Here is a 17,234-nt window from a genome sequence, read left to right as displayed (position 1 = left end):
AAGGGCCACAGGAGGAAAAAATCCCTCCTTACAACAGGGAAGAGTGGTCAGCAAGGACCCACCTGGGAATGCCTGCAACGCCACCCCTAAATCTTGAATGTTTCGCATCCTCATTTTAAAGGTGATAAAATCCTAAGTCTTCTTTGTTCTTTGGGGCAGTTGCTTTTCTTCTGGGCCTGCTCATGCTCATGCCATTTTGAGAGTGTACTATTTCTTTTTAAAATAAATCCATTGCTTGTTTGGCTTTGTTTATGTAACTTATTCAGTCCACCCTTGAATTCTTTCCTGTGATGTTTACCAAGAACCCGTTCTTTGGTAACAGGCTTGCTAACAAAATTGACCGTGTTAAGCGCTACATAAAGTTAATTTATTCCTATTATTTTTCCCTTTTCTCTTTCCTCCTTTTAAAATTCATGGTCGTGCATATTCTTTTCACAGACCCACTTCATCTCAGTAATCCTGTTTTTTTGTTTGTTTGTTTTTGCCCTCCTTCACCATTACAGCCAATGGATTTCAGAACATAGACAGAGCTAAAATTGGATATGGGTGGGTTCCCATTCAGGAGGCATCTGTCTGTTGCTCTTGAACTCTGGTGCAGACTGCGGAGTCCATCGTAACCCACACAATTTCCTTTGCAATGCAGCTCCCTTTTGTTTTGCTTTGTTTTACGTTATTCATTCCCTCTATTCCTGATTTTCCTCACATATTTTGCTCCCCACAATAGGCACTCACTGAACATGTTTGGTATAGGACTGTGGGCACACTCATTTGTGTATGTCATTTTGTTTTACATAAATGATGTTATGCTAAGAGCGCATTCTAGTTCTGTCTTATTTTATTTTGTTTTTTAACTCAAAACCATGTTTAAAAGGATCTATCCACAGTGCTGGCTAAATGCACATCTCCTGTATTGTTTCAAAGTGCGGCACAGAAGTTCAAGTACATGTTCATTATTGGTCACCCAGACTTGCCAAATACTCTCGACCACACAGAACACTGCGGTGAATGTCCTTTTATTTGTCCTCTCAGCAGTTTCTTTGGACTTATAAACCCAGAAGTACAATTTGCTAGGACAAAGGATTTATAGGTCTTTCACTAGATGTTGCCAGATTGCTCTCTGAAATGCCTACAGCCCAACAAGAGTTCATGAGGATTCTCTTTTCATATCCTTACCAAAACTGGCTACAATTTGATTTCTAATTGCCACCCCTCAACCTGGTGGATGTAAAGTGTCATCTTGTTCATTTGCATTTTTCTGATCATTAACAAAGTTATTCTCCTACAATTTCTTTTATTGACATTATGTTTTTAACTTAAAAATTGTGGTCTTTAATATACCTGAAGTCCACCTTTGTACATGGTATAAAGTATAAGGCATTGTGTAAGAAGGTATAAATCCATCAAACTTAAGAGTTCTCTATCAAAATGATGCACTAAAAAATTTGTCCTTTCCCCATTGTTTTCTGTCACTACATTTATTGTACATCAAGTTTTAATAAATATTTAGTGTGTTTCTGAGCTTTCTAATCCATTCCATCCCACTGGTCTTTTCCTGTGACAGTACCACTTTTTATTTATTATTATTATTATGGGTGTGTAATATACCTTAATATCTGTTATGAAAAGTTCCTTTGCCATTGCTTGTCCTATGCATAAATGATATAGCTATTGGTAGACATTTAGTCTTCTACATATATTTGAGGATGAATTTGACAAGCTATTCAAGTATTTTAATAAAATTTTATTAAAAATTTATTGAATTGTTAGAGAAATTTTGGGAGAATTAAGATCTTTACAAAGATTTTCCATCCATATACTAGGTATCTCACAACACAATTTAGATTGCTACATGAATCTCTGTCTCCTGGGCTGTAGCACCTTTTGCTCAGATTAATGCTTTATATTCTTAAAAAGAAGATACTATACAAGGTCTGACAATTAAGTTTGTGAACTCATCCTAGAAAAAGTGCTACATTCCTCATTGCTGAATATCACTATGGTCACCTTTGAAGTACTCCCCTTGGGAAGCTATGCACTGATGACAGTGCCTAGTCCACCCTTCAAAGCAATTTTGGAACTCTTCTTCTGGAATGGCCATCAGAGCTGTCATCGTATTACCCTTGATGTCCTGAATGTCATCAAAATGTCTTTCATTATTTCTTTTATCTTTGGGTAAAGACAGAAGTCATTGGGGGCCAGATCAGGTGAGTAGGGAGGGTGTTCCAATACAGTTATTTGTTTACTGGCTAAAAACTCCGTCACAGACAGTGCCCTGTGAGCTGGTGCATTGTTGTGATGCAAGAGCCATGAATTATTGGCGAAAATTCAGGTTGTCTAACTTTCCACACAGCCTTTTTAGCACTTCCAAATAGTCAACTTGGTTAACTGTTTGTCCTGTTGGTACAAATTCATAATGAATAATCCCTCTGATATTGAAAAAGGTTAGCAACATTGTTGCAACAAGTTCACAAACTTAATTGTCAGACCTCATATATCTCCAGTTATTTAGGTCTTCTTTTATGTATTTTGGACAATCATAAATATTTTTAAATAAAGTTCTTTTGTGATCTTTGTTAGATTATTTTCCATCTTGTAGTTTTGTTGCTGTTGTTAATCATACGAGTATATTAGTTTCCATTTATTTTATTTTTGGTTATTACTGGTGTAGGGGAACATTACTGATTTTTATAAGGAAATCTTAGTTTGGTCAATCTTTATTTTATTAATTCTAAGCATTAGCCTAATGATTTTGTTATAATTATATAATCTGCAAATAATAATGGTTCTGTTTCTTTCCTTCTAGGCTCTATACCTTTATTTCTCTTTCTTGTGTTATTGAATAAGTCAGGACTTTTACCATTATGATAAACAGAGGTCACTAAAATTGACATTATTCTTTTCAATGTCAAAAGAAATGTGTCCAAAGTTTCTCTATTAAATGTTTTGTTGTTGCTGTGTATATAATTTAATATAGTTTTCTCTTTTCATAGTTATATTTTTGTAACAGTTTTTATTAAGTTATGAAAAGAAACTTCTATCCTACTATTTAGGGAATTAAATATATATATATATATATATATATATATATATATATATATATATATAGCTCGCTTACATGATTTTTTGTTCTATTGACATAGTCATGTGATTTTTTTCTTTAGTCTATTAATGTGATTAATTCTGTTAAAATATTTGCTTATGATAAGCCATGCTTATTTAGGGATAAATCATATTAGATTATGATGTATTTTGTGTAATTTAGTAAAGAACTTGATTCAGGTATCTGCTATTTGTTCTTTGGATTTGTACACCTACATATTCATAAATAAAACTGACATATTATTTTATTTTTCATCCTATGTCTAGCTGGTTCTGGCATCAAGGTTACAGTAGCCTCATAAAATGAACTGAGAAGCATTCATTCTTTCTTATTTTCTAGAAAAACTATAGAATAGGGATTATTTGTTCTTTGCATGTTGGATAAATTTCATCTATAAAAGTGACTAGTGTCCTGGTCTTTTGAATAGGAGATAGAGTGGTGATAGAAATGGGAGAGCAGCGAAGTGGTCTTTTTGTTTACTCTATGAGTATACATATCTTTATTATAGTATGTACAGATTTTGTATTTATTCTTGCACTAATTTCGGCACCTTAAATGCTTTTCAAAAATGTTCTTATTTACCCAATTTTCAAGTTTATTGTTTTTTAGTTGTTTGAAGTAGTGTTTTATTATTTTTAAAACTATTTTTTTCCATTTTTATTATTTTATTATTTATTCTTTATTTCGTTTATTTGCATATTTTTTTTATTTCTATTATTTCTCAGTTAGTCTTAGAAATGTTCCAGCTGGACTGATCCAGCTGGACTGAAGGGCCACCCTGATGTTTCCCACTGACTGTTCATAATAGGTGCTACTGTTTGTCTGGCTTTCAGTGGTGATGGAGTGGGGAATGGAGTGGGCCATATGGGGAAGAAAAACACTAAGAAGTGGTCCCTTAAACATTCCCTCATATGAGGTGCTCAGCCCTTTTCTGCTATTGGTTGTAGATCCCACCCGTCTGAGCGTACATGACAGCTCTGTTTCCTCAAAAGTCTCTTACTGTCCTTACTTGACAGCCTCAGATCTACCTCTCTGCTTCTGAGGCTTTTCCACTGTTGGGTTTGAGAAGGATTGGCAAAGGCACAGGGAGGTTACCTGAGGGGCAGGGTCTTCTTGGGGAAGAGAGGCCAAGGCAGCAAACAAGGGGATTTAGCACCTCGATTGTAATAGCAGATGAATCCATTCTACAAATAGCTGCCAGGAACAGCACAGGTGAGGGTGTTGAATTTAGCTCTTGTCTCTGTACCAATGTTAGTTCATCATCTTTTAAAAATCCCAAATCCCTCCATTCAAGTTTTAGAGATGTTTTCTGCCTGTCATTAACTGATATAGTGAGGCTGAATGGTTCAGGATTATAAAGAACATTAAATTCTTGGGGAAAAATAAAAAAAGTCCTAAGAGTGGAAAAATTACTAAGATCAGGTCTTATTTAACTCAAAAAAAAAAAAAAAAAAAAAAAGCAAAAATAATCACTTGTGAGAAAGAATCTAGGAACAGCTAAATCCAGAAGTAAAATAAAATTCCCTTATTGCATGGGATTTTACTAATTCGTTAGTGTAATCATTATAATATGATCTCGATTTCTCATCTGTACTGCACATAGGGTAATTATTTGTGTAGGACTTATAAGTATTGCTGCACATGTTAACTGACAGTGTCCTTGGATTCCTGGTGTACCTAGTATATGACAAGTCCTACAGAGCAGCCAAATACTAAGCTAAATCCTGCCTCAAAAAGGTCCAGCATAGCTTCTCACAGCACAACACTTGTTGGTGATTCTCTTGTCCTGGTCTGCACTACAGAAGTCTCTTTCTGGTGGTAACCCCCAAGCATAATGGCATCCTGACAAAGGGCAAGTGATACTTACTGCTCAGCAAGTTATACGTATGGCAAGGGTGGGCTATCTCAAATGTACACATTTTAATATCTCACTGCTTATAATATACTTCAGGGGTACCGAGGTGTGCGTACAGCTTTCAGGAATCCAGGAATAGGACACCTCACCAAATAATTCCAAGATGGAACACAGCATTTGCCAGCTGTATATTTTTAGGTCTGTGGAGAGAGAAGGATGTGTAACACGGTATCAAAGGCAGTAACTTGTTTTGCAGAGAGGGTGATGGTATTAACCTTTCTGAAAAATTTAATGCAAGTGGATACAAGAGTACGGGGCATGTGTTACTGTTCTCTTGGTGGTTCCATCCAAGTCAGAATTGCTTTAAAGCCAGGCTTCCAGTGGCCCTAGGAGAATACATAGAAGCTTTAGATTTGTGATTTCTTCATGTCTCTCTTTTTTAAAACATTAAAACCCTGAGTTTCTTAACTCTGAAAGCCAAAGAAAAGAAAAAAGGAAGAAATAGAGAAAAGGAGAAAGAGGCAAGAAAGGGAGGAACGGAGAGAAGAAGGGAGGAAGTAAGTGAAATATGAATTTTTGTAAAGAGAATATCATCACACTGCTAGTTTTTGTGACAAGCAGTTTAAGGAAGTATTTTGGTAACAAATAGAGCACATTTTGCTTCCTGCCATTATCTAGTTTCACCTTTGTGTCTGGCCACTGATCCAGAAGGAACATGGGGCAGAAGTGTGATTTAATTCCTATGAAAGATCATGTTGCTAACAAGGCATCAAAGGGAACTTTGGGAGAGAAGTGCAGTTATACCCATTTTGCAGTTGCCTCTTGCCCCTGTTCGAACTCCCTGGTAAACTTTAGCTGTCTGTGTGTTTAGATTAACTCTAGACTCTGTAGCTTGCTCACCTACCTTTCCTTGCAAGGTGCACAGCTTCTGCATGCTCGGCCCTGGTGACCTCGGTGCCATTGACAGCCAGCAATACATCTCCAATCTGGAGCCCGGCTTCCTCAGCGGCGCTGTCTGTAAGCAGACAGACAACATGGGTCTCATTGAGGTGGGGTCCTAAATTGAGTGCCCTGCTGTTTGTCCTCTTTTTAAAAAGGCTCTTTCTCTAAAGGGCCTTTCTTTCCAACTTTAGACAATTGACTATGTCATTAATAAGAAGGAAAATGCTGTCCTCGCAGCCTCCCTTTCATTTCCAGGACCAGGATTCTTTCCACATTCAGCCAGGCATCTGTGTGGCCTCTTTGCAATATAATAGCAGCTGCTCAGAAACTCAATCTATTCATCCACCAGCAGGTTGAACTGCTAGTTCTCATTCCTTCATTGCTGCTAGGTCTCTTTGTAACCCTGTGAAAATCACTTAACCTCAACATCTTCTTCTGTAAAAAGGGGGCTGGGGGCACAGCTTCTCTGCAGGATGATTGAGGGAACAAGTAATTGAAATACTTATGAAGTTGTGGCAAAAACAGATCTTTGAGTAGTCAGAGAAAAACAAAAAAGAGAAAAAAAAAGAAAGAAAGAAAGAAGGAGCTGCTTTTACTTTCATAGTATAGGTTCCTTTCTGAGGCATCTCAGAAAGGAAACCAAAAATAGCCCAAGATTTAGGATTTCGAAGGTAGGGAGAACCTCTCGAAGCTATGTATTTTATCCCCTGGTTTTCTGATATCTGGTAGCACTTATTGTAACATACCTTATATTCTCTAGGGGTAAAGAAGGACACAATAAGCCATTTTAAGGTTAATTTATTTTAAATAAGATCTCCCCTATATTTGACCAAGCTTCTTTCTGCAGCAGTTTCAATCTATTTTGTCTTTTTCACTTCAGTTTGAATCCATTTCCTTTTTCTTAGACCTCAGAGCTGGGTGCATGTGTACTGTTCATGGATGTGCAGACTATTATGCAGCAAAACCAGGCTGTCATCATCAAGAGTGTCATAAACCTACTCAAAGAAGTTTAATCTTAAAGCAAGACTCAATTGGTGAGGTAACACGACTTTGAATATTTTTAGTAATTTTGTTTAAGTCTGTTTATGAAGGTAGAGAAAGTCTTCTCTGCTTGGATAAGCAATGGCCAATCAAAGTAGGAAAGTAAGCAAAGAATAATATTTGATATTTTCATTCATTTACATAATATCATCCTTGTAATGAATTAAAGTCTCATGGTATGATTGCTCATTTGAATGAATTCTTCAATAGTCTTAAAGGATGCAGAGGACTTGCTTATGTCAATGTCTTCCGAACTGAACTCCAAAATGACAATAGTGGTCCAGAGATGAATTTCTATAAATTTTGTATTCCCTATGCTATCAAATATTAAGTCTTATATATAGTTGTCTCCCATTAAAGATATATTGACTGAATGAATGAACCAAAAATTATACTTTCAAGAGGTTTAAAAGTCCACTGGGAATGGAAAGGCATGCACAATCAAAAAGAAAAGTAACTTTGCAATGTAGTGAGTAGTAAGTGTAAAATAAATAAATATTGTGAAACCTCAGAAAAGGGAATTCTTACTCCCATTTGAAGTGGTTAAGAAATGCTTTCCAGAAGAAGTGGAATTTGGTCTGACCTTGATGAATAAATAGATTCTCCACAGTGGGGAGTAATGAGAAGGGCCGGTGGCAAAGGCTGCTGGGTAGTCACAAAACAGATTCCTGGATTTCTGGTCAAGATGGAAGAGTAGACAGATGCTGTGCTTACCTCCTCTCAGGACCACATTAATTACAACTAAACCACAGAACACCCATTATTGAGAATGGCCTGAAATCTAGCTGAACTGAAGCTCTATAACTACGAACATACAAAGAATCCACAATGAGATGGGTAAAAGGGGCAGAGACTTGCAATGGGCTCATCCAACACCCTCGTGTGACTGTTAAAAATTGGGAGGGATATATGGCTGCAGAGGTTTCCCTGAGGACACAGGTATCCCAGCCCCTCCACAGCCCAGGGTTTCAGTGCTGGGGAGAAAAGTCTCGGTAAATTCTGGCTGTAAAAACCAGCAGAGATTGTGGCTGAGTGAGCAGAGAATGGCTGCACTCCCAGGTGCTCCTCTTAAAGAAACCGGATTACTCAGTTTAAAGCACACGGATTTACTCAGTGACAGACTCACTCACTCTGTGAACTCCAACACTGAGGCAACAGATTGAAAGTTGCCAGGGACATACAGGGAAGAACTGAGTTGCCTGGCTTCAGGGTTAGGGCTGGAGGGGCAGCTTTCTCCTGGATGGAGGAGCTGGCAGAAGCCATTGTTTTTTTGTTGAGCCTTCCCCTTCTTCTGCGCAGACACAGGCAGACACCATATCTGAGTCTCCATTAAACTGGCTATCACACTTCACCTGCCTCACTCTAGTGATTTTCTGACACTACACCCCACTTTTGGGCATACCCAAGTCACTTCCAGTGACTTTTCTGTATTAAAGGCCTGCCTTAGGTCATGCTATGGACTTTCCTAAAGTCTCTCAAAGGTTTACAAAACTCAAACAACCAGTATCTGGCTTTGGAGTGTCCTGTACCTCTGGCTGAACAGCCCGAAGGCCAGCACTAGCAAAAGCTGGCCTTGGCTCATGGCTTGGCCTCTCAAGGCACCTCCATGAACAGTGCTGGTGGTGGCCATCTCTGGATTGCTTTGTGGCTCATGCCAGATGGCCCTAGGCATGCTGCAGCTGAACTTAGCCTGCAGCAGGTCCCCTTCCAGGAGGCCCTGGGGCTGGCAGGCCCAGTGGCCAGCTTCACACTAGGCTGGAGAATCACCCAGCCACCTCCAAGAATGGCACACCCAGAGAGCAGAATAGGAAGGCACCAGAGCCCCACTAAAGTGGACCCTGCTCTCTAGGGTCAGCCCCTGCACCATAGCTCCTCCACTGTCACAACCAATCCTCACAACTAATCAGCCTGAGTGTCAATCCCTCCCATTGATGTGCAAACAGCAATCAAGTTTCAACTACAACAGGAGGGCACATACAACCCATACAATGGACACACCTGGAACGCCTGGTGCTGGTGACCAGAGAGACTGCACCACTGGGTCCCACAGGACACCTACTACATAAGGCCACTCTATTAAGACCAGGAGGAATAGCAGACTACATAGAAACAAACACAGAGAGGCAGGCAACATGGGGAGACAAATAAACATTTCACAAATAAAAGAACAGGACAAAGCTCCAGAAAAAGAACTAAACAAAATGGAGACAAGCAATCTATCAGATGCAGAGTTCCAAACACTGATTATAAGGATGCTCAGAAACAGTCAGAAAAAAAGACTATAGTAACTGAAATGAAGACTACATCAGAGAGAATCAACAGCAGATTAAGTAAAGCAGAGGATCGAATTAGTGATTTAGAAGATAAAGTAACAGAAAGCACCCAATCAGAACAGCAAAACAGAAAAAGAAAAAAAAAAGAATCCAAAAAATGAGGACAGTTTAAGAGACTTCTGGGACAACATCAAGCATACCAACATTTGCATCGTAGGGGTACCAGACGGAGAAGAGAGAGAGCAAGGTATTGAAAACCTGTTTGAAGAAATAATGACTGAAAACACCCCAGCCTGGAGAAGGAAATAGATATATGAGCCCAGAAAGCACAGAGAGTCCTCAAACCCAAAGAGGCCCACACTAAGACACATCATAATTAAAATAACAAAGGTTAAAGACAGAGAGAGAATCTTAAAAACAGCAAGAGAAAAGCAGTTATTTACCCACAAGGGAGCTCCCATAAGACTATAAGCTTGTTTCTCAACAGAAACTTTGCAGGCCAGAAGGGATTGGCAGGAAATGTTAAAAGTGATGGAAAGCAAGAACCTACAACCAACATTACTCCACCAAGCAAATCTACCATTTATGATCAAACGACAGATAAAGACCTTCTGAGACAAGAAAAAGCTAATTCCTCACTACCAAAGGAATGCTAGAGGGACTTCTTTAAGATATGTATATAATAAAATGGCAATAGCTACATATCTATCAACAATTACTTTAAATGTAAGTGGGTTAAATGCTCCAGTCAAAAGATAGGGTGGCTGAATGGATAAGAAAACAAGACCCTTATATATATGCTGCCTACCAGGGACTCGCTTCAGGTCAAACACACAGAGACTGAAAGTAAAGGGATGGGGAAAAGCTATTTCATGAAAATGAAAAATGGAAAACCCAAAACAAACAAACAAAAACCTGAGATAGCAATACTCATACCAGACGAAATAGATTTTAAAACAAAGACTATAAGAAGTGATAAAGAAGGGCCCAATAATCTCACTTCTGGGTAATTATCCAAAGAAACCCAAAATGCTACTTCGAGGGGATGTGAGCATCCATATGTTCATTGCAGCATTATTTACAATGGCCAAGATATGGAGGCAGCCTGGGTGTCTGTCGATAGAAGAATGGATAAAGAGGAGGAGGTACATATACACAAAGGAATATTGTTTGGCCATGGAAGGGAATGGGTTGTTGCCATCTGTGGCAACGTGGATTGACCTGGAGGGTATTGTGCTGAATGAAGTATGTCAGACAGCAAAAGACAAATATGGTGTGATTTCACTTATATATAGAACCTAAAGAACAAAACAAACAAATAAAACAGAAACAATCTCATAGACACAGAGAATATTTTGATGGTTGCCATATGGAATGGGGGTTGGGAATGGGTGAAAAAGGGGAAGGGATTAAGAAGTACAAATTGGTTGTTACAGTGTAGTCAGTGGGATTTAGAATATAGCATAAAGAATATAGCCAATAATATTGTAATGACTATATATGGGGTCAGATGGGTAGTGGATTTGTTGGGGTGATAGATGGGAGGGGGGTTGGATGGCAGGGTGAAAAAGGTGCAGGGATTAAGATGTACAAATTGGTAGTTACAAAATAATCACAGAAATGTAAAGTAAAGCATAAGGAATATAGTCAATAATATGGTAATAACTATATATAGTGCCTGGTATGTTCTGGACTAGTAGGAGGACTACTTTTTAAATTATATAAATGTCTACCCACTATGCTATACACCTGAAATTAATATAAAATAACATTGAATGTCAACTGTAATTAAAAAAATTTTAAAAGGGTAGAAAAAGGTGAAGGGGAATAAGAGGTTCAAATTTCCAGATATAAAACAAATAAATCATGGACATGCAATGTACAGCATAGGGAATACAGTCAATAGAATTGTGACAGTGTGGCACAGTGCTGCTGATTTGTGGTGATCACTTTTTTTTAGGTATATAAATGTTGGATAACTATGGTGTACACCTGAAACTAATATAATAATGTATTTATTTATATTTTAAAAAATCTTTAAAAAAAGCCTAATTCCTCTTCTATCTGAGTTCACAGTTGGACAGCCTTTCTCAGACTGTGTTGCAGTTGAATAGGCAATATGATTGAGTCCTAGCCATTAGAATGTGGATAAAAGTGATGTATGCCACTTTTAAGCCTGGTCCATAAAAGTATCCCATGGACCGTCCTTCATACTGTTTTTCCATCTGTTTGCCAGATGCAGATGACACAAGACCCTAGAGGATGATATAGTCTAAATAAATCAATAAATCAATCAATAAATAAACCAACCAACCTGAATCTTAAAACATTATGTGGGTCAAACCACCACCCAATCAAGAACATACATATTGGCCTATCAAGTGACTATGAGCTTTTATTGTCTTAAGCCATTATTATATTTTTGTTACCAAAGTTAGCATAACCTCCAAAAATCAAAAAAAAGGAAAAGTTTTCCAAGCAAAGGTACACAAGTAGAATGTTTTAAGACATGTCAAATGTTAGTAACGCAGACCAACTTCAGCAGACGTTGTGGGTAGGTAGGGTGAGCATGGAGGAGAAGATTGCAAAGTTAGCCAGTGTGTAAAAAGGTCTACAGTGTGAAGATAAGGAATTTGTAATTGATCCTTTAACAACAGATATTAAGTTAGCAGATCAGCAAGGATATTATCAGAATTGATATAGGTTGTAATATGACTCTGGAAATAGGAACTGGAAGTGAACGGAAGGTATAAAATGCAGTCACAGGACCAAAAAATAACCCTGCTTCATTGTACTCATTTGCTGTTCCACCTCTAAAAGACTATAAGTACCTCATGGGCAAGTACAATTTCTTATTTATTTAGGTATTTCTCATGCGTAGTATAATCTCTGGCACATGGTTGGCTAAATATATATGTTTCTTTTTTATTATACTTAAATAACTGTTAGAAGATAAATTGAAAATATTCATTGGGCTGATACAAAAATATCTTTGAAACCTAGGATATGTGATAGGCCTGAGAAATAGATTCAGAATTTATAAAGAAAGGGACAGGTGTTAAGGAGAGAAATGCAGAGCAGTGAGGACAAAACCTTGATGAATAATTACCTCTAGGGATAGGAGGAACAGAGGGGCCAAAGAGGAACATAAAGAAGGAGGAGATAGATCCTAGCGAGCATGGAAGCAAGAGTATCACATCAGTGAAGGCAAGAGAAGAATTTGCAGGTGGAGAGAATGGTCAATAGTTCTATAACGACACCACAAAATTAACCATAATAATAGCATTTTAAATCTTAGTCTTTTCAAGAAGTCAAGAACAACAAGGAAGGAAAAGTGATTAAATCTGCAGATGGTAAAGTAAATGATAAAGAATTTTAAAGAGTATGATGGAAGTGGAAGACAAATGTTTGAGCTATGTGTGACCAATACATGCTAAATAATTGACTAGATAAAATCATAAACAATTATAATCAAAGGTATACGTATCTGATAAGGGTCTTCTCTCCCAAGTAAACTTTGCCTTTAAATAATAATTTTTGACTTAAAGGATCTGTCAATATGGAAATAATTCATTTTTAATACCTTTATTGAGATTTAATTCACATACCATATATTTCACCCATTTAAAATGTATAATTAAATGGTCTGTAATATATTTATGGAGTTGTGCAGCCATCACCACAATCTACCATGTTTCGCTGAAAATAAGACCTAGCCAGACAATCAGCTCTAATGCGTCTTTTGGAGCAAAAATTAATGTAAGACCTTGTCTTATTTTACTATAATATAAGACCAGGTCTTATAATATAATATAGTATAATATAGTATAGTATAATGTAATATAACATAATATAATACCAGGTATAATGTAATATAATATAATATAATACCAGGTATAATATAATATAATATAATAAATATAATATAATGTAATATCATGTCTTATATAAGACCCAGTCTTATATAAATTTTTGCTCCAAAAGACCCATTAGAGCTGATTGTCTGGCTAGGTCTTATTTTCAGGGAAACATAGTAGCTATAGAACATTTTTGTTACCCCAGAAAGATGCCAGTCACTCTCTATTTCCCCCAACCTAAGGGCTCTAGGTAACCACTAATCTATTTTCTTTCTCTATGGACTTGCCTATTGTGGACATTTCAAACAAATAAAATCACACAATATGTAGTCTTTTGTGTTTGGCTTCATTTACTTTGCAAAATATTTTCAAAATCCATCCATGCTATAGAATGTATTATATTCCTTTTAATTGCCAAATAAATATTTTATTGTAAGAATATAGAATATTTTGTTTATCATCAGTGGATGAGAATTTATGTTGATTGTACTTTTTGAATAAATAATGTTGCTGTGAAAATTTGCACGCAAGTTTTCTTTGTGGACATACGTTTTCATTTGTCTTAGGTATATACCTAGGAGTGGAACTGTGGGACAAATGATAACTCTATGTTTAACTTTTTGATAAGTTGTCAGACTGTTTTCCCATTTTACATTCCCATCAGTACAGCATGAATGTGCAGAATTTTTCCACATTCTTATCAATATTTGTTATTTTGACTTTTTGATTATACCCATCCTAATGAGTATGAAGTGGTATTTCATTGTGGTTTTCATTTTCATTTCACTGATGACTACTGATGTGGACCATTTTTCACGTGCTTATTGGCTTTATGTACAATTTCTTTGGAGAAATATCTACTCAAGTCCTTTGCTCCTTTAAAATTTGTGTTACAATATTTATCTTTCTATTATTGAGTTATGAGATTGAAATGATTCTGTTTTGTAAAGGAATTTTTTTCTGAGGTATAACCCTTCTTGATAGTTCATTCATTTGAGTGCGTTTAGCTTTAATTATAGAGGGTATTGATTATGTTCTATTTTGCAGTGAAACTTACAAATTTTCCCTTTTGTCTACTAATTATAGCAGGGATTTGAAGATTAGGTCTTCCTGGAGGAGGGAGCTACTTGTATTTATTTCAAAGTTACCCTGTAATGTACCACACAAATGGCTGCTGTACTTGAGGCTGGTCTTAGGAGCCGATGGAAGTGTGCATCTTACATTGCACAGGAAGGACTGAGACGGTAGGAAAAACAAGAGCATGATTTTCTAAGTTTGTTTCCCCAAAAGGATACTTGACTGCATAGTTCTGTGTTTATTATAAAGAGTTAAATGCTGAGCTACTCCATCCTTTCATGAATATTTACATATAATGCACAATCTGAAAACCTTATAATTTAAAAAGGGGCTTGTCCTTTTCATTTTAAAAAATTGTACTATAACAGTCGCATTTTATATTCTAGAGCTTCCTGAAAGATGGGCATATCTATGATTTCCTCTATGGTTTACCCATCCCTAAATGTATCGTTTTTCTTTTCAAGTTTGCTTGGTATCCAAGTTGGAACATCTGTTTCTTTTGTTTATGCCAACAGATCTCACAAGCACTTAGGTTTTCATAGAAAATATTCATGCAAATGCCAGCTGGGTGTGGGCAATTAGTTATGTAAGTTACAAGCAGGCTCCCTCTCTGTATACTTATGGATAATCACTTCCATCCCACCTACAGGTCTCCCACTTTATCTTTTTATCTTCAGTGTGTAATTAAGCCTCTCCAGTGTATCCAGAAACAATGTTTTGTGGTGTGAATGAGATTTTCAGAAATGCTTAAAATATGTGTAATTTTAAAGTCCCTCAACCACTCATTTAGTAGATTTGACTAGACAATGGATTTCAGAGGTTGCTCTTCAGCATTGAGGAACACATTTTAAAAAAAGAGAAGTAGACTAAGCAGCTACATGAATCCCTGCCAAGGATTCTGCTGTCGAATAAAATCCTAGGTTAACTATGTATTGTACCATTTCTACTACAGTAGACATGCTTCAGCGTTTTCTATTACTAAACCTCAGGGGCTCCTAAATACAAAGTCATTTGCAATGCAAACATTATAATTCGTTTCACATTTGAATGGATGAGATACAGCTAACTATCTCAGTTGAATAGTTGCAAAGGTATCAAAAATTAAAGAAATCATAACATTTTATTAAATTGCATAAAAATGTGCCAAGGTTTTGGATATTTTGCAAAAATCTGCTAAACTTATTGTCAGACCTGTTTGATATTTTTAGAAGAAAGGGTAGTAGTCATTGTATTTCCCTTATGAGCTCTTTTATTTCTTTGTTTAATACTAATCTTGAGAAGTCAGAGGTAGACTTCTGCAAGTAGAGAAAAGGGAAAGAGGTATGGGAAGAGAAAAAAAAAGCAAGAGGAGAGAAGAAACAGGAAAGTGGAGTGGGAAGGTGTGAAACATCCACAAATACATGCCCCATGAATAAACGTTTATTTCCTTAGAGTCAGATGTCTTTTAAAAACATAGTAAAAATATCAGAAGCCACTTTATGATAAAAGTTGACTGTCTTTGTGTCTATACAGAAATAAGTTGTTGTTGTTCCTGTTAATTCGAAGGGCACTAAGGGGCCAAGTAAAGTTGACCCTGGACAAATTTTGCAATCTTTACCTTTTGCCACCTGAGTCCTATCACCATGTTCCTTTTCTGCTTTTTCCCTATGTGTTTAGGGACCACTCTTCTACCCACCAACATTTGGGTAAATTCCCTCCCTCCCCCTTTGCTTAATAAGAGGATTATTTGCTAAATAGTCATTTATATATTTGATTAACTGATTAACCTTTCTTTGAAATTCATTCACATCAAAGTAAAACTATATCCATGCATTTACATTTTAATGTCTAGCTACAGAATACAAGGCCTTTTCCCTGGTTGAAAGAATTTTCAGCTTAATAATTTGGCCTTTTCCTTTTAACTATTTCAGAATCTAATTAAAAATTGTTTAAAAAGCAAAAGCAAAATAAAAAACAGCTACTTTACTAGACTTTTAAATGGGATTACATCTATAGACCAATGTAAGGAAGAACTGACATCTTTAAATATTAAGATTTGCAAATGATACATGTTTTTCCTACCATTCATTTAGGTGTTCTTTAATTTCTTTCTATATTTTGTTATTTTCAAACTAGTATTTGTCACAACTTTATTAGAATTATTCCTATCAACGCCCCCTCCCCCGCTCCCCAGGGCTTTCTATTCCATAGCTTATGGGGAGGTCTTAGACCCACACTGCCAGGATGTACCTTCAGCAGAACCTGATGTGAGGGCTATAATTGAGTGAAAGCCTTCAACGGCCACAATTTTTGATCACTGTACCTCATTCTGAGGCTATGTTCTCTCCAAGAAGTCACTGCTTCTGGCCAGTGACTGAATTTGGAGCAGGGACTTAGAGCCAGGCTGTTTCTGGCCCATACGGGACTCCTCTAATAGACCATCTTTGCTCTGGAGCTTCCTATCAGCCTGTCTCAGAATTTCTCAGAGCTACACTGCAGTTTGAGGTTTTCCTACTCAATCCCGCCTCCTCCCCTTTCTCCTTTCACAGGTGCCAGCCCTGCGTTATAATCTGAAGGCTCTTCTGCCTACTTGTGTTCTCTTTTGTCTGTCATAGGGATTTCCTCCAATCTTTGGCACATCTATTTTTGTATTGATGTCTATTTCTCAGAGGATAAGAATTGAGAAAGAGGACTTCCTTTTATTACCTTAAAGAAATTTGCATCTGTTCCTAATTTACTTATACTTTTGTGAAGTAATGAGAAAGATGAAGGATTACACTTCAATTGGAAAAGGAGGAAAGGAGGAACTGATAAAAATTTGAGTACATTTGAACGTATTGAGGTGGGATTTCTGATGAACAGAACACAGATGGGAGATAGCGAAGAAGACAGTCCATGCTTGCAAACCTGAGGCAGGCTCAGGCTGGGGGAGGAGAGAATCTCTAGATGGGATAACAATTCAGAAATTTTGATTATTACACTGGATTGACCTGTAGTTCAATAATTATTAGACTGCACTGAGCTTTTAATGACAAAACAACAGTGCTTTTATTGTCTAAGAGAGACTACAAAAAGTTAGGATCCATCCTAAAACTCACCAGTTAAGAATG

General features: G+C 36.9%; 1 protein-coding gene across 1 annotated transcript in view; it reads right to left on the bottom strand.

The window, feature by feature from the left end:
- The window catches only part of LOC141570779 (uncharacterized), a 97,175-nt gene that overhangs the window by 61,965 nt on the left and 17,976 nt on the right, over positions 1 to 17,234 (bottom strand). The window contains exon 4 of the mRNA XM_074329202.1: positions 5,860 to 5,970. Coding sequence (XP_074185303.1) covers positions 5,860 to 5,970 — 111 coding nt within the window. The remainder of the gene's footprint in view (positions 1 to 5,859; positions 5,971 to 17,234) is intronic.

Source organism: Rhinolophus sinicus, linkage group LG03 (assembly GCF_036562045.2).
Source record: "Rhinolophus sinicus isolate RSC01 linkage group LG03, ASM3656204v1, whole genome shotgun sequence".
Classification (NCBI taxonomy): Eukaryota; Metazoa; Chordata; class Mammalia; order Chiroptera; family Rhinolophidae; genus Rhinolophus; species Rhinolophus sinicus.
This window is presented reverse-complemented; position numbering and strand designations above follow the sequence as displayed.